Source organism: Lagopus muta, chromosome 5 (genome assembly GCF_023343835.1).
Source record: "Lagopus muta isolate bLagMut1 chromosome 5, bLagMut1 primary, whole genome shotgun sequence".
NCBI lineage: Eukaryota > Metazoa > Chordata > Aves > Galliformes > Phasianidae > Lagopus > Lagopus muta.
The window spans coordinates 24883662-24900853 of record NC_064437.1 but is presented as its reverse complement, the minus strand read 5'-3'; the positions used below and the strand labels follow the sequence as shown (position 1 = coordinate 24900853).

The 17192-nt window shown below is 49.9% G+C and overlaps 2 protein-coding genes across 3 annotated transcripts in view; one reads left to right on the top strand and one right to left on the bottom strand.

The window, feature by feature from the left end:
- Window positions 1-2210, bottom strand: part of ACBD6 (acyl-CoA binding domain containing 6) — a 68846-nt gene extending 66636 nt beyond the window's left edge. For both annotated transcript variants that reach the window (XM_048943832.1, XM_048943833.1), the window contains exon 1: window positions 2005-2210. In XM_048943832.1, the coding sequence (XP_048799789.1) occupies window positions 2005-2184 (180 nt within the window). In that variant the 5' untranslated portion in view covers window positions 2185-2210. The remainder of the gene's footprint in view (window positions 1-2004) is intronic.
- A 1496-nt stretch (window positions 2211-3706) lies between these two features.
- The window catches only part of XPR1 (xenotropic and polytropic retrovirus receptor 1), a 76726-nt gene continuing 63240 nt past the window's right edge, over window positions 3707-17192 (top strand). Inside the window, exons 1-2 of the mRNA XM_048944659.1 lie at window positions 3707-3905; window positions 7127-7178. Coding sequence (XP_048800616.1) covers window positions 3837-3905; window positions 7127-7178 — 121 coding nt within the window. The 5' untranslated portion in view covers window positions 3707-3836. The remainder of the gene's footprint in view (window positions 3906-7126; window positions 7179-17192) is intronic.

Here is a 17192-nt window from a genome sequence, read left to right as displayed (position 1 = left end):
TTGTCAATGGGCCATAAGGGAATCTAAGGAAATATCACACAAGGATGCTAACCTGCAGACTGAGGGCAGCAGGTCCCTGCTTTGCTCACAGTCATGCTGCTAACTCTGATTCAGTTCCATCCTCACCTTGCCACTACAGACTCAAGGCATGGATTGCACAAGTGATTTGCCCAGAGCCTCATGGAAAGCAGGAGGAGAAGCAGCACTCCAGCCCAGAGCCCTGCCATCCACTCTGATCTTCTTCCTGCACTGAGGCAGAGCCATAAACTCAGCACCATCAGCTGAAAAGCTCACTGGAGATGACAACTAAGCAATTCCCTCATTTTCGAGTCTCTGACACATAAACAAAATCAGAGAGAAAAGTAATAAAATCCTGAAATGGCCTCCAATAAAAGGTAATAAAATTCCAGGAAAACAGTTATATACCCAAACAGTTTGAAATAAATAATATACAGTATCTTAACAGAGAGCTCAGCTGTTACTGTCACCCCTTTTATGATGGTGCTGTGTCTTAAATCAAAGCCCTCAGTGACACAAAATACTAAACTGAGGAAAGACAAGGATGCCAAATCAAGGGCAGCGGACAGATCTGAGTCAGCACCTTTTGTGTGCTAGCAATACTACTGTCCACTGGAGTAATATATTAGCAGCCCATTATGCATACTGATACGGCTGCTATAATTAAATAGAGAAAACTTGCACTAAGCACCATCGTTTTGATTTAAAGCACAAAATGCTGCAGAACTCCAAGCAAGCAGAGCCTATCCCTGAGGTAACTGAGCTAGCAAACTCCTCCTCTTCCCTGCCAGCACTGCCTGCTCCAGCACTGTGCTACAGCCTTCCTCGACAGCCAAAGGCATGGAGACCCAAAGCAGGGGGCACACGGACACTGTTTGTGCAGTCTGGGACAAGAGGAGATGGAAGATCTCTGGTTCCTCACCTGGAGGGGACTGGAGACCTGTGCTGACTGCAGTAGTTGCTGCCTTTTCTTAACTGGTATTACAACTTGTGAAACAGCTTCTGATTTCAGTAACTATAGCTCTTATAAAGCACTAGGAAACTCCTCTGGAGTCTGCTGACAGCCACGGGCTGAGGGCTAAGTAATGCCTCCCATCTGCCATAGAGGACAGCTCCAAAGCACTTGTAGGCGGTGAGAAATAAGAGGTTATTTGAAACGAATCTGAGAATCCAGGTAAGCTGTAGCAGAGACAATCCTATTTCTTTTCATCTCCTTCTATGCAAGGCTTTAGTTCCTAGAAGTTCTCCTGGCACTTTCCCCACCCTTTCCTTTCTCTTACAAAGAATAAAGAGCCAGAGACCTGCTGAAGCACCAGAAGATCTGAAGACAAAGCTCCCACGTGATCAGCCTGGTCTGAGACAATTAATGGCCCACAAACTACAGCTAAGGAGCCACCAGCTCAGGGGATAATTCAATACTGCATCAAAAAGATGGAAATGCTTTTGAGTAGCAGCAGGCCAGGCAAGGGTATTCCAGATGGAAGAAAAATGTAACTTGGATTGTCTGCAGAATCATAGAATGGTTTGGGTTGGAAGAAACCTCAAAGCTCATCAAACCCCAAACCCTGCCGTGGGCAGGGCTGCCAGCCACTGGATCAAGCTGCCCAGAGCCCCATCCAATAGCCTCGGGCACCTCCTGCTGAGCAAAACAGACAGAGTCCAGTTCCACAGTCGCTTTTCAAGTCAATGCAAAGTGAGGAGCCGGCAGTGCCACCCAGAGCAGTGTGTGCCCCGTCCCTCAGGTGCCCCATGCCGTGGACGGGCCCTGGGCAGCCCGAACTGCTGGGGGGCAGCCAACCCACGGCAGGAACCAGCTGGGGGAGCTTTGGGGTCCCTGCGGGCTGGGAATGCTCCACAAGTGACCCAAGCACGTGGCAGAAACAAGCCGGCTCAGCCTCCCGGCCCTTCCCCCTTTTCCTCCCATCCCCTCCCCCCCGTAGGCGCCAGGCCTCTCCCTCGGCCCAGTCGCAAGGCTCCGCGCCTCACCTGCTTGTAGCGAGCGTACAGGTACAGCAGCTGCTCCTTGCTGGCGCTGGGCAGCAGGGCGGGCAGGCGTTCGGCCGCCTGCTCGAACAAGGTGGACAGCTGCTGATCGGACGGATCCGGCCCCGCCGAGCCCGAGCTCCCCTCGCCGCCGCTCCCGGCCGCCAGCGGGGGCGACGCCATGGCGCCGGTCCGCGCGCACAGCCGTCCCCCTGCGCGCCTCGGTACGGTTTCGCGCCGCCCGGCGGGAAACGCGCACTGCGCCCGAGAGTTCCGGGGTACGCGCGATCCTACTCTCATCCGGTAGGGAATGGCCGCTGGGAGGCAGTGGCGGGCCGGCTGTGGGCCCAGGCTGCGCAGCCTCCTAGGGGTTGCTCCCTCCCGTCCTATCGCTGTTACCTGGGAGCAGAGGCTGACCCATCTCAGCACAGCCTCCTTTTAGGAGCTGTAGAGCAGCGAGGTCTCCCCTGAGCTCCTCCGCACTGCCCCATGCCATCCCCTCAGCCGCTCCCCATCACACCGTGCCCCACACCCCGCACGCCTCCGTGCCCTTCTTCAAACACACTCCAGAAGCTCGGTATCTGGTAGTTGATGTCAGTGTTCTCGTACTGTGCAACCCAAATGGGGATCTGAAGGAGAGCGAGCACATCTCTCATTTAGTTGGTTTTTTTTTTCAAGATATCAACAGAAGATCAAGAGACCTCACAGCAAGAGCCAGCAGGCCTGGAGCCAGCCCCAAGCCCTTCTGCTGTGTGCTGACCCCAGCCACGAGGGGGATGGATAAGAGCTCAGCAGCTGCTGCTCAGGGTTTTCCCTATGAAAGGCTTTTTTCTTGCACTTTTCCTCTGAAGGCTCCTCCCCAGCAATCCCCCAGCATAATTTATATATATTTTTTAAAGAAAAACGTGCTATTTATAAATGATTCTATACACTCCCAAGAAAGCAAGTGCCAGACTGTGCTGGCAGGAAGCCTACTGCAGACTTCTTGCTGCTCCAGTTAAGGAAGCAGATAATGCCCATTCTCGTGCCTTCTCCCAGCACCCAGCTGCAATAACAGCGAGATGTTCCAAGCACACTGCAGGGCACTATGTCAGGAGACTCTGTGGGACAAATGGTTCGAGTGTACGGACCTAATGCTTGCAGTCCTGCAGGCCTTTTGTCCTGCACGTTGCAGTTGGGGTGGACTGACACGTCATGGGCTGGGCTGGGCTCACCGAATGTAATGTGCTAAGGACACGGCTGGGGTCAGGAAACACACCGGGAGGGAGGAACAAGACACCAGGACGTGAGGTTTCCAGTAAAATGCAGGTTGTTAGAGAAGCAAGGCAGGTCATTCCTGGGCTCCTAACGACCTCATTGCTCTGCCGAGCCCAGCAGCGATAACGCAGCACCGTGCGCCGATGCTCACCACGCCCGAAGAGCTGCGGGACACACGCAGCCGCCCCCCATTGGGGCCACGCCCCTATCTTTAAGCCACGCCCGCCTGAGGCCACGCCCCGTCTTTAGGCCACGCCCCCATTCCCGAGGCCACGCCCCCCGGCGGCGGTGGGCGGTGGCGAATGTTGCCGTGGCGACGCGGCGCTGCCGGCGGCCGGTTGGCTGGCGGGCGGCTGACGGCGGGAGGCGGCGGCGGGCCGGGGAAGATGGCGGCGGCCGAAGAGGCGGCGGCGGCGGCGGCTGCGGGGCGGCGCTGAGGAGGCCCCGAGGCGGGCCGAGGATCGGCGGGGCCGGGCGGGCGGGGGCCCATGTGCGGCGGCGGAGGCCCCCCCCCGCCCCGCAGTACCGGCGGCGGCCCGTTAGCAGGCAGGCGCCGCTAGGAGCGGCTCGGCGGCAGGATGAAGTTCGCCGAGCACCTCGCGGCGCACATCACCCCCGAATGGCGGAAGCAGTACATCCAGTACGAGGTGAGCCCGGCGACCTTCCCGGGGCTGGCGGCGGAGCCGTGCCCGGCGGGGCGGAGCGGAGCGCAGCGCTGTCCCGCAGCTGCGGGCTGAGCCGCCGAGCCCGCGCTCTGCTCGGCGCTCAGAGGCCGGCTTCCCTCCCCGGGCCGCGGCTCTTGCGGTGCGCGCAGCTCGCATTGATCTCCTGACGTCTGAACCGCGGTACCGTTACTGTGTCCGTCTCGCTTTCTCCGCCTGGCTACTGAATAAAGGCGGGTTGGAGTACAAACTGTCTCGGAGTCCTTTCTGAGCGGTACAAAATAAGCCCTCCCAGCCCTGCTTTTCGCTCCTAAGTTGTCAAACTCTTTGTTGCTCTGCCCTATTGCCCGCGCGTATCGCAGCACTCGTTATTTGGGACCTGGCGGTGGTGTGGGTGCAGACAGAGGCGTGCAGCCCTCCTTTGTGCCGGCAAACACCGCCTCGTTGCTCAGCCGAGGGGAAGGCACAGCACCGCTTTCAGTACTCGCATGCGGTTTTTCTTGCACCGTGCGTGGCTGCGGTCGTGTCGTTGCCGTGTCTTTTCATTTTGACAGCTCAGATCTTCTTAATGAAGGCGGGAATGCTGCACCTAACCCACACACTCGCGTGGGTCTTGTGGGCGAGCTGGGAAAAGATGAGCCCCGTTTCCAGGGATTACCACGACCAAGGCTGGGAGATGGGACAGGCACTGCCTCCAGCTCGTTCTGTGTCACAGAGCTCCCGTGCAGCCCTCATTTCCCATCCCGATGGTGTGGTTATTTCCTTGGCACAGCACCTGCTGACCCCGGGTTGCAATGTGGCTGAGCTCAGGGAAGCTGAGCCCCCGCCGGTGAGCGGCCCTGCCCTGCTGTAGTGGCAGCAGGATGAGGGTGTGATCTGGTGACGTCAGGGAGAAGAATGAGACGTTGTGTTTTGAGGACCTAAAAACAACATTTAGCTGTCAGGTGGTCTTTCATCATTTACAGCCTGCAAAGTTATTGTCAGTAACATGGCTTTCCCCTCCAGCAGTTACCTGTGCTGTGATCGTTGAGGGCGGGTGCGTGACCTGGGGAAGAGCTTAGGCAGGGAAAAGCCTGCTGGCTTTCATTAAAAGGGGAAAAAGATGTACTTCAATACCTATAGCTTAGATTATCTTTCAGCAAGAGCGCAGCAGTGGCCATTGCTGTCCGTGTGCTTATTAAGAGCAAGCAATGGGCATGTGAAAAGGCAGACCGATGATGTATGCTGTTCTGTTTCATTCAGCTTTTGGCAAAGATGTTGGCCGTGTCTGAGTGAATGCAAGCACTGAGTTTTACAAACCCCTGATTGCCTCAGTCTGCCTCTAGAATGGGAAATCAGAAGGAAAAGATTGCACAAATGGTAGAACGGCTCGAGTTGGAAGGAATGGAACGGCACAAAGCATGATGTTCCATGCTATGTTCTAACTGCTGGCTGGTCTGGGAGCCCAGCTTGCCATCACTCCGTGTGCTGTGAACTGCCCCTTTGCTTCCCATGGAGCAAAAATAAAATAGGAGAGCAAACAAAATCCTGTCTTTCCGTGTCAGCCAACAGCATTCTCTTTTTCAAGCAGACAAAACTGGACAAATTAAAGTGACTCACAGATGAATCTCAGAGGATGCTTTTTCCTACAAACATGCCCTTGTGGCTGCAGTGAAGTTGTTGGCGTGTTTGTCCACTAATTGCAGTGTGGATTTGCTGTTTGCATCTCTGAAGCTCCTGCAGAAGGAGGGGAGAGTGGCTCAGCCTGCTCTCATGTGCCAGTGTGATGGAGGCCTGGTTTTACACTTGGCAGATGGCAATTCTCTGCTGGTTTCTCTGTCCTGAATTTGTTTATCCGAGAGCAGAAAGCTCTTTATTGAACTCTTAAATTGGCACGCTGTCTTTTTTCTTTCATGTTTTCCCATCTATTTGACTTCCCTCCTCTCTAAAGGGGACCTTGGGCGCTGCCTGCTTCAGTCTTTGGACAGGGGCAGCATGTTGAGAAGTTCTAAAGCCTGGTTTCCCCCATGAAAAATGTACAGGTAGGCGCTGGTGATTGGCAGGATGAGAAAAGGGAAGGCGTTCTGCATTGGTGGCTTTTTCTTTTGACCACTTGATGCATGGCACAGGATCACGTGCTGCCAGCTGGTGAGTCATGGGAGGAAGGGGACAGAGCAGCCATGGTCAGCCAGAATGTAGGCATGGGTTGTGTCACTGGGATGGGGATCATGCAGCAGTGGCTTAGCTGGGAAAACAATTCTGCAAGTGACCTTTGTTGAGACCTCTGGAACGAGAGCTTTGGGAGATGCCTGAGCTGCCTGTTTGCTGGCCGCCTGTGACACCTTGCGATAAACAGACGTGTCCTTTAGACCTTCTGTTTGCTTAGCAGTGCATTACAACAGCGCTGAGCTGCTCCTTGCTGAGCTTGTGGTTTTCCCTGTGAGGGCATCAGGGTGGTGGTTGTTCAGGCTGTGCTGACCCAGGGCAGGAAGGGGCAGAGTGTGGAGTGTGGGGCTGTGGGATGTGTTGGGTGATGGGCAGCAGGCCTCGAGGACCCCAGTGACTCATGTGCATTGGATTTCTGTAGGTTCACAAGGCAGCAGATGAGCTGTAATTCTCACAGCAGGTGTGTGTGCAAAGCCTGCTCGTGTTCGTGCCCCTTTACTTCTAGTTCCCAAACTGGTTCAGGTTACTCCATCAGTCTCCAAACCCATCTCAGGTTGTTTGATGCTGTGTTACCCTTGAGATCCCTCCTTGGGAGAAGGCAATCACTCGTGTTTCCTAATCTGGTCCGTCACCCTGTCTTCAGCTTTTAGAATATGTGTGTGTTCCTGTACTATTGTGTAACAGTGATAGATCCCTGAGGCTTCTTTATCTCTGTTTGCCTTGACAAGCTCCTTTCTATGTCACGCCACAGGTTTTCTAACAAACCTCGAGCATCCTACCGACCTGGAAACCTTTTTCTGAAAGAATATGTTTTAAAATACGGTTGGAATAACAATAGCAGATTAGTAATATAACAAGGTTTAGATGAAGGGGTCAATAAATGAGAACATGTGTTTCTTTTGCTAGCAGAAATATGTGTAATAGCATTACCAACACGTCCCGTAGCTTTGTGTGTCAGTCTGGAGGGATAAAAGGACTTTAATTGCTTTTGTTTTCAAACAAGCATATCAAAACGTAATTTTTATTTGATTCTGAGTGCATTCTTTGTTCTGCCCCTCCAGGCTTTGAAAGAGATGCTGTATGCAGCCGTGGACCAGGCCCCTTCTATAGAAGGTAAGCACGTGGTCACTGAGAATTGTGTTTTTCTTGGCATTGGATGCTGGATGTGCAGTAGTGTTATTTTTCTGTCCTCAGTCCTCCTAAATTGGTCAAGTCAATACACTGATGGGCGAACGCTCGGCCTCCCGCAGCCTGCGTGCTATTTGGCATTGTTGGAACTCTTTGTCCTCTGTCATCAGCACAGTAAATGGCTTTGTATAGCTTGAGACTTCAGCAGCTGGATTCCTCTTGCTTATAAGGACATTCACTGGTGGAAGTACTACTTCATCACTGGAGAATAGCCTCTTGTTTTCCCATGGCAGCCCTGGGAGATAGCTGTGCTGGAGAGTCACCGGTTGGTGAGCAGGGATGTGAGGGTCTCATCCTTTTGTCCTGGGTGCTCCCTGAGTGCTGTGCCACCTCTTGGATGCTGATATGAGTATATTTTCTTGTTTTCGTGTGTTTATTGCCACTGCATTCTCTAGGTAGGTTGTTTTAGCACAGCATCTGCTTTTAAGCTCGCTGCATTTTGAGTAGTCTTATGTGTTGTGTGCAAAAGTTCTCAATAGAACCCTATAACTTTCTCCCTCCTTTAGTTTGAGGAACTGAATATTTTTGCCTTGATCTTTCTTTGCTCCCTTTCTGTGGATTTCAAACTCTGTGCTTCTAGCAGTTTGATTGCAGAGCAGTGTTAGTGTCACTGATCTCTCTGAGTGCAGCTCTTAGATTCTTGCTGTGTGTGTGCAGAGCAGAACTGCTGCTTCTAGTGCAGTCTGTTGGCTGGTGTCAGTAATGCCAGCCATCCTTAATGCTAGTTCATTAACAACTCACACCTTCTTCTCCAAACTGTGGGTCCTAGAAGTGCATTTCTATAGGTGAGTGGCCACGCTCCTGGCATCACCTAAAATTGATGGGCTGCTTTTGGGGAATGGAATCAAGCTTGGAAGCAAGATGCTGGCAAAAGAGGCAAGTCCTGCTTTTTAAAGATGCAAAAATTGCTTTAAAACCCCCACAGGCCTGGAGGATCTTTCTCCCAGACAACAGTTTTCTCTCCCAAGAAGCAGTTTTCTGTCTTAGAGGAACCACAGTGTTTTGTATAGGCTGCACAGATGATCTTTATTAACTTGTCTTTAGAGATAATTGGCCGGTTTTGTTGAGAAAATGTGTTTCCTTTGTCTTACCACCAGTGTGTGACTTAAGGTTTGTCTTAAAATGGATGGGGCTGCAGATCCTTTGCGTTTTAGTTCCTCAGTATTGTTTTGGGAAGGTGTAAGGAAGGCACTATGAGAAGCTGGACGGAAAGCTCCTGAGTGGTATTCTGCATTTTGACTTCTTTTTTTTTCCTATGCTCATTGTGATATAGTGATGTTCTGTATGTGCTGTAATGTTTACGTGTAAACATACTTAGGACAGGAAGGGAAAGTGAAGAATAAAATGTTATAATATAATATTAATGTTGTTCTTTTGAATGTTAAAAGGACGTAAGCTTCTGTTTCTGCCTCCTTTGATGCTCATCAAAAAGGGAAGTAATGACTTAATGTTGTGCTAGCTACAAAAAGCATCTTGTTATTTGGAGAGCAAATTTCTCCCTCTGTGTTGCAGAGAACAAAGCGATGCAAACTTTTTGGAACTGCTCAGATTTGTCACTGTTTTGCCCACACTGCCTCTAAGAAGAGAGCAGCTGTGCTAATTCCTGCACTGTTAGTTCAGTGCTATGTGAGCGTGTGCTGGTTTCTTTTTTAATTGAAGTTTGTTTCCAGTGTGTTATTTCACTCCTGTTTTGTTTTTGTTTTTTTAGTTTCCTCTGCTGTGAATCTGTTTTGCTCATTCCCAGCTCTCTGAAATGCCTGTGTGGCTTTGAACTTAGCACAGGAACACCAGGAGAGTGCTGTAAGCCCCATCTTCCCAGGGTGAGGCTGGTATAAGTCTCATTTTAGGCTGGTTTAACTAAAAACCATTTGATGTAGGTGATGCCAGGCGCTGTAGCCGTGTTCAGCTGGGCTTTGATTTGCCTTACATGTAGACTGGAGCTAATCTTCAGCTAGTAGTTGGGCTGTGAAATAAAGGGAGGTCTGTCTCCGTTGGCTGTCTCTGGGCTCATGTTAAGGAATCTCCTGCTTATGGTTGGCACGTGGGTAAACAAAGCTGGCTTCAAAATGACTCATAAGCTGTGCAAATGGTGCTGCTGCTGCTATTTTAGGGAGAAAAGTTTGCTGAGAGGATGATCTTGCATGTAAGTTGTGGGGTCACCTACCAGCACGTTTACCTGCTCTACTGGTGATCGTAGAATCCTTAGGGCTGGAAGGGTTCCTCCGAGGGCCATCCAGTGCAACTGCCCTGCAGTGAGCACTGCACTGACCAGATGTGCTGGCATCTCCCTGAGCTCCTCAGGGTTCACCTCTTTGCAGCCATAGCGGAGATGGAAGTCTGACTGTGAATTATTCATCCTGATTATGCGCTCCAATGGACAGGGTCTACTCTGAATATTATTGCCTAGAATATTTGTCTTTCAGATATTGAAATTTAACCTCCCTTTAAGACCTGTGTAAACAGATCTTGTTGTTGTCACGTTAAATGGCTCAAAAGTGGCACTATCCTCCTATTCTGATGACTTATTCCACTTAACCCCCATCTGCATTCCAGTGGTAGGCTGGAACAAGGATTAGACCGAGTGGGGAGTAGGAATGCTTCAAGATTGAACTCAAGACCAAAATTAATAGGTGACTTTCATTACAGCTTGATTGACAGGGGAAAAGCTTAGCAGCAGTGCTGGTGCTTGTGCTGTGCAAATTCACCTCTTTGCTTGCTCCAGATGAGAACAGAGGTGTGAGATTGGAACGTTTTCTGCATGCCCTGCTTGGTGATACAAATTTACTTCAAAGCAGGCTGGCAGTGCCAGAGCATAGAGCACTCAGGCTGTGGTGCAGGAGCACATGCAGATCTGCCTTGGCTGAACTGGTGCGCTCAGGTTCTTGCCCCCAGGTACTTGTTTCCACAGCTGGGAAACAATGAAACTAATGAAAGGGCTGTGCACAGCTTGGGAGGCAGCAGGAAGGCTGGGTTGGGCACTGCACACCAGCTCCAAGGAAAGGGCTGCACCTGCAGGCAGGTTTCTTTTGCAAGCTGCTTATCAGGCTGGCTGCACAAGGGCTGTAGATCCCTCCTTAATGGTGTGGGGTGACAGCAACATCAGAAATGCTTTTTTTCCCTGCCTTCCTGCTCTTGCTTTCTGATAATATAAAAAGGCCAGTGTGTCAATTTAACTGGTAGGTAGTAGGTTTCATGTTGGTGGTTAAAACGTGAGGGCTGGGAAATAGAAAAGGAGTTCACAAAGCTGGAAGATGGACAGCCAGCCAGCCGTGCTCGCAGTGCAGCAGAACATCAAACAGTGCTTTGGGTGTAGCCTAGAGAAACACCATGCGTGTGTGTATAGGAGGTCAGAATTTATTGTTGGGCTTTGGAAAAGGCTGCAGCAGGAGGAGTAACAGCAAGATTTACAGTGTGTGTAGGAGGCAGCCTCGGGGTTTGTAGCCACTGCATTCAAAATAGGCGATTAGGCTTTGGGATGAGGCTGTGGCTATTTGGTGAATAATGCCATGTGAATTAAACTCGATGAGTTTCTGCCTCTTTAAAAATGCATGCTGTGAGCAGGCTCTCCCTGGAAGGAAATCTCATTCTTCTGCATCACAATCACTTGTAAGATGCTTCAGAACGATGGTCAGGGCCTGCCGGGAGCTTCTGCATCTCTGTGATGCCACGTAGGAGAGCAGGGGCTGCCAGCACAGCTCCTCTGCTTTGTTACCTGGGCTGAAGAATGCCTGCAGGTCTGTAGCTGTAAGGCAGCAGTGAGTCGGAGCTGTGTACGTTCAGCCAAAAGCTGCAGAGAACACTGAGAATGCACCAATCTGCTGGCATGCATGGTGGGTGCTGTGTGAGGAGCAGCACAGCCCATCCTGCAGCTCCAGCCCCAGGCTGTGCGCTGCCCTTGCTGCAGAGGAGAGAGCCTTGTTTATCTCCTAGGAGATGGAAAAGCAATTTCTACTTCCTGATGAGAAGCTGACAGGCTATTTGACTTAACAAGAGAGGCAGCCGGTGTGATTGGGAAGAGGAAAATTGCATGCCATAACATAGCGATAGAAATGCAATTTATTTTGCATGTGCTATATAGCTTCAGGCATGCATTTTGGAGGGGTGAGAATTCTACACGCGCTGAAATGCCAGTTCTAAATAGCAACAAGAGGTGAATTTGGTTTCCAGACTGTGTCTGTAATCTTGGTCTTATTGCTCCCGCTGTTGATTAGTGTGCTTCTATAAACACTGCCAATGTGATTAGTGTGCCTTTATAAACATTCCCAAGGTGTGTGTGGGGTGAGGGAACCTGGAGCTCTCTGGCAAGCTGAGTGAATGAGCTGTGACCTCAGGACCTGCCTTTTCCCATGGCTGCAGGCGTGCCCTGATGTGTGGCCAGGATGGCTGTCCCGGTGCCACCGCTGCCCATCTGTGTCCCCATGCAGAGCCCAGGTGTGCTTCTGAATGGCTGCTTTCTGTGAGCACAGCTGTAAGCAGTGACTCACCGGCAAGGCAGCTGAGTGGGGTAATAATGAGCAGGATTGGCTGATACACCTATAAAGCAAATTCTGTAAGTAGCTGAAAGGGATGGGGCCAGTACTGTTGTGTTTTGGTGTGACTTTGTCTTCCATCATCAGTGGTAGCAGTGAAAAGGCAAGGAAGTTACCAATCTGAGAGCCCCATATGGCACTCTGCCTTTCTTGGAGCCTTTCTGCATGCTGGATGTTCCTTGAACTCCATGGCAATCCAAGACAAAGGTTTTATTTCCCCTCACCCAGTCACAGGCTAATGCATTTCTCTGTTAACAGCTGGGTCAGGGCTTGGTTCTGCACTGACCTTGATGAGCACAGGTGCAGGGAAATGTTTCTTGGAGGCTATGTGTCCTTTTAAAGCCTTTAAGAGGCTGTAATTAATGGAGTTGCCTAGAGACAAGAAGACTTCCCGGGGAGGAGAAAGGAGACCTTCCCAGGGAGGATAAAGAAGGAGCATCTTTTGGCTGAGCTGGGTTAGTGGTCGGTGCTCACAAATGATAGCCCTCTGTATAGAGCCTTCGTCTCTGGCTTTCAGATGCTGCACGCTGTTAACATGCAACATTCACTTATAGCATAGCTCTGTAAGATTTGTTCATTAAAACTTCATGTTTCAGAGGTTAGGTTGCTATAATATGGATCCAGAACACAATCTCCTTGTCAAGCAGTCAGAGGAAGAAAGCAAAGCAGGATACCAAGCTTGAAGCATTTGCCACACCTGATCAGATGCATCTGTTGTAATAATCGTGGTTGCAGGACAACTGCTCTTTCTGGTGAGCGCAAAAATACCCCGTATCAGGTGTGAGTTTGAGCAATGCATTAGCAGCAGGGAGCTTGCCACAGCTTTCATACCCTTCTCTTCAGCAGATGTCACCTTGGTGAAGCCCCAGAAGGCGTGAAGCAGCAGGAGGGATGGCGAGGGGTCCCGCATCCCTCTGCCTGTGTGTAGCTGTCTGCGTCTGAGCCATTCTGTAAGCAGACCTTGCCAGGATGCTTTGGGGTCTGAGTTGTGGCCACATGTGGCCCTGTTTTTCCCCAGCCTGCTGCCTTTGGTCCTGGAGCTCCTGACCACTGAAGGTGGAAGTTCTGTTTGCTGCTGTCGGCATTCAGTAAGGGTTGAGCTGGAGTCCCAAAGGCTCCAGAGACGCTGAGTGTCTCCAGTTTTAGAAATCCGGCTGCAGCTCAGTCAGAATTGATCTGTACTGATTTCCCTTTCAGTTCCTCCTGCTTGCAGCCAGCTCCTGCGGGTTGAGTTCCGCCTTTGTTCCCAGCTGATGGAGCTGGTTGGTGCACGCTCATGCTAATGGAGCCCGCTCACCTTCCGGCTGGGGAGGAATTCAGCACTGGGAGGTGTGTGTGTGATCTGGGCTTGGACTTGCCTAAGCACAAATTTGAGTAATGAATTAGTCATCAGCCATGGATTTCATGGCCCTGGGGACACGGATCCTGAGGCTGGTGCAGCCCAGCTGTCAGTCAGGAGCTGCTGATGCAGGAACTTCTCGCGGCCTGAGAAGGTTCCCCCAGCCCTGCTAATACGGGGAAGGGAGGTTGCCAAAGCCTCAAGCTGGTATTTCAGCAGCAGCGTGCCTGCTTTACAGTGTGTCCTTCAAGGCTTCAGCCTCTTCGCATAACTCAAATAAAAGTATGCTTTAACTGGGTATTTAGAAACCCAAGGCAGCACACCCAAATTACAGCAGTTCTGCCATCTTCTGCATGCAAGGTAATTTTACCTAATCCTGTTTTTGTGGTAAGCAGGACCATCCTCCATCAGTTTCACTAGTGATCCCATGGTTACTGAGGTACAGGGGTGATGTGGAGTGGGTCTGGGAAGAGATGCTTCTATTCCATCTTCTTGTCCTTGGCCACCGCTTTGTTTTTTTCCCCCTCTTTTGTTAGCATTGCACTGTGGCGTGTGCCTTGTGGTGGCTGGCCTCAAGCAGGATGATTATTCTGAGAGATATGCAAGCTTTATCTATCAAAAAAATAGAAATTATGAGTTCGTGTGCTTTTTGTACATAGCTGAAGCAGTCTCTTTGGGGACAACAAGGCTAGATTTGTGCATTTTCCCATCATAACTCCCACCTATGCTGATTCTTTGCAGTGTCTGTTATGGCTCCTGGCCAGGGAGTCAGTTTTTCTGTTGCCTTTGTCAGGCAAACACCACGTGCTGCAGCAGATAATGGGTGATTCCCCCTGTAGCGAGGGGTAGTGGCTCAAGAAACTCAAGACGACGGCTTCTACTGTGGGGTTCTGTGTGATTTTATTTGAAGATGGAATAATAATGCCCAACGTTGTGCAAGTTGCAGGTGTCCCACCTGAAATGTTCTGATTAAAGAAAAACCCCCAAACTATAAATACGCATATGGAAGGTAGACAGGAAGGAGTATAGACAGTGTCAAACACCACATCTGCCTGGAGTTCTCTTGCAAGCATCCATCAGGCCTCAAAGTCTTCATGTGGTCCTGCTGCTATGAAGCAGAAGAAATAAAAATCAAACCTCTCCAATGAAAACATTTGGCTCAAGGAGCAAAGGATACTTCCACAGTTATGCTCCCATTCTTATGTTTGCTTTTTGCAGGCATTTGGCAAGACTGTGCCAAAGTGTTTTGGGCAGCTGGAGAAGGAGTATTTTGTTGTTCTCTGCTTTCTTAATTGTAAGTTCATTTGCAGAAGTTAGAAATGAGGCAGTGCTAGAAGCTGTACGCTTGGTTGCTTGAGCATTGTGCTGAATACCGTTGCTTTATAAATAGCACCTTCAGGGTTGGCACCTTCTCTGCGTGGAAGGTGTCCGAGTCTCATTTGTGGGATTTGGATTTGGTCATCACGTTGTCACGCTGCTCTGCTTTTAATCTTTCAAGACACAAGCTGGCGAGAGTGCCTAATGCTACAGCCCGCTTCTGGTTTGTATTTAGAGTTCAGCTCTGCCCTGTTGAGAGTAGGCACAGCTGCTGGGTGCTCACAGCTTCTGAACTATGCAGTGCTAATTCTGCTTTGGATCACGTTGCTCCGATCTTCATTAGAAAGTTAATTGATCAGATCTTCAGTTTTCCACGTTGGAGGGCAGTAGCAGAAGGGTATCTGCATGGGGCACAAGGGCTCAAATGGCCCTGGAATCCTTAACAAAGTGGGGAGAATGCTGGCTGCCAGTGAGTTTGCTGGGTTTTATCATTTGCTCCTCTAATGCTTTGCTCTTAGTAGGGCTGTTTGTTGATGGAGAGGAAGGTTGATAGAATTATTAAGGCTGGAGAAGATCTCTAAGATCATCACGTCCAACCATCAGCCTGTGCCCACCACTGCCCACATCTCTCAGTGCTGCATCTCCATAGTTCTGGAGCACCCCCAAGGATGGTGATTCCACCACTCCCTGGGCAGTCTATGCCAATGCACACCACTCTTTCCGAGAGGAAATGTTTCCTGATACCCAACCTGACCCTTCCCTGATGCAAGTTAAGGCTGCTACCTTTCATCCTCTTGTTCAGTTGCAAAGACCTTGGCTAGGTCTGAGAGGAGCCCAAGAAGGGCATGCAGCCTGGGTGCTGCAGGGTCTGCCTGTGGATGCTGGATTCAGTGGGCACCGTCCCTTCCTCCAGGATTCTAACAAGTGGCCTATCTAATTAAGTGTCTGCACATAGATTCATTTACAAATATTCTTAATCTTTACTTGAGGAAGCCAGTTCCGTTGCTGGCTGCTTGGTGCTTGCTTTCAGGCTGGAAGGCTTTAGGAAGATGCCTGCTGTCAGAATGTGACTGTTCCACGCGTCTGTGTGCCGAACACAAACAGCTCTGCAGTTGATCAAAGAGGAAGGATTACACTGCTGCCACGAACTAAACGGGCAAGTGGGGATAAATGGCAGCTCTGCAGCAGGCCTACCTGAGCACACAGCCTCTTTGTTGTCAGTGGGGTAATGTGAATCATTTGTTGGTGTGATTGCTTGGTTTTGTTGATAGCAGAGATGTTCTTTGTTCTGTTGGGAATATTTTTCCTCGCATTTCAAAGCCCTGACAACTGGGTTACTGGTGATGGAAGGCCATCTTTGGTGTAGCTACACATGCAGTGAAAAGTTCATCTAAATCTGAGGAATATAGGGCATCCTTTGGAGTTCTCAGAACACTTCTCATATAGAAAAAAGAGAGATTTTGATTTGCACACCTGCATTAATAGAGCATGCAGACACATCCTTGGTGAGAGGTGAGTTATCTGAGGGCAGCTGTACAACTTCATCTCTGCACCTAATCCTATGAGTTTCGTTACATCCCAGCACCTTGTATCCTGCAATTCTTACAGGCAAACGTTGTATTTATGATTATATTGCAGGTGTTTTGACTGGCCTTTGTGCCTCTGTAAAAATACCAGGTATAACACAGCACCTCCAGAGGGATGTATTCTACCTGTATGTATGGTGAGCAGTTGTTATCAGTCAATCTTCCTCACTTCAGGGAAAAGAAAAATAGGCTTTAAGCAAACATTAACCATTGCCACATATGGTTTTTACACAGCGAATCCGAGTTTAAAATGATGGGCGGAAAGCTGAGTTGTTTTAAGTTGCCTGTGAACTGTAGCTGAAGCAAGTCCTGATGGTCTTTGACCTGTTAATAATCAATTAAATGAATAGCACAGACTTTGATCTGTCTGTCTCAGAGTTCAATTTGCTGCAGTGCTGCATGCCCCTGCCCAGAAGCAGGGCTGAAGAGGTGACCCAGCTGCTGCCAGCTGTGCTGCTTCCAGCGCACGGCAAGCTCCTGCTCTTCTTTTGCATGGTTACTCTATCTCAAATGAGGAAACCAGTTCGAAGTTGAGGTCTTTCCTGCTAAACCAGGAGCAGAAACACGTCAGTGTGTCAACTACAATCTGTTTCCAGTTATTGCTCCTGTCACATCGGTTGCGTTTGTAATGTACAAGGAGTATTTGTGTTATCAGACCACTTGTAAAGGCAGATCTTGTTTAGCAGCTCTTTCTTGTCACTGTACTTTATTCTCCTTAAACTTTCTCCTTCCTGCACAGCATGGAACGTTATGGCTGGAGCAGGAGTTAGTGCCTAGTTCTGTAAGCAGCAGTTTCTGAGCCTGGTTGCATCTTACTTTCATGCTCTACAATGTTTTATCTGCCTGGAAAGCTCATTTAGAGCCCAGTAACTGAAGATGGCTGTATGTTCTATACAAGTAAAGTGCAAGGACTTGCAACTGCTAGGGAGAAAAGGGGGGGAGAGGAGACAGAATATTGTGGGACGGCATCTGGGTGAAGTCTCATTGCATTAAACTGTTTTCTCTCCTTGCAGTCATTAAATCTTGTATAAGTCTTGACACTTTCTCATGGAGGAATAGACAAGAATAAGCTTGGGGCTTTCACTGCTTTGCCATACATTGCCTACATATGACATCGTTTTCCTTGGAGCTGTTGGAATGGGTCTGTTGGATTGCCTTAGACGTATCT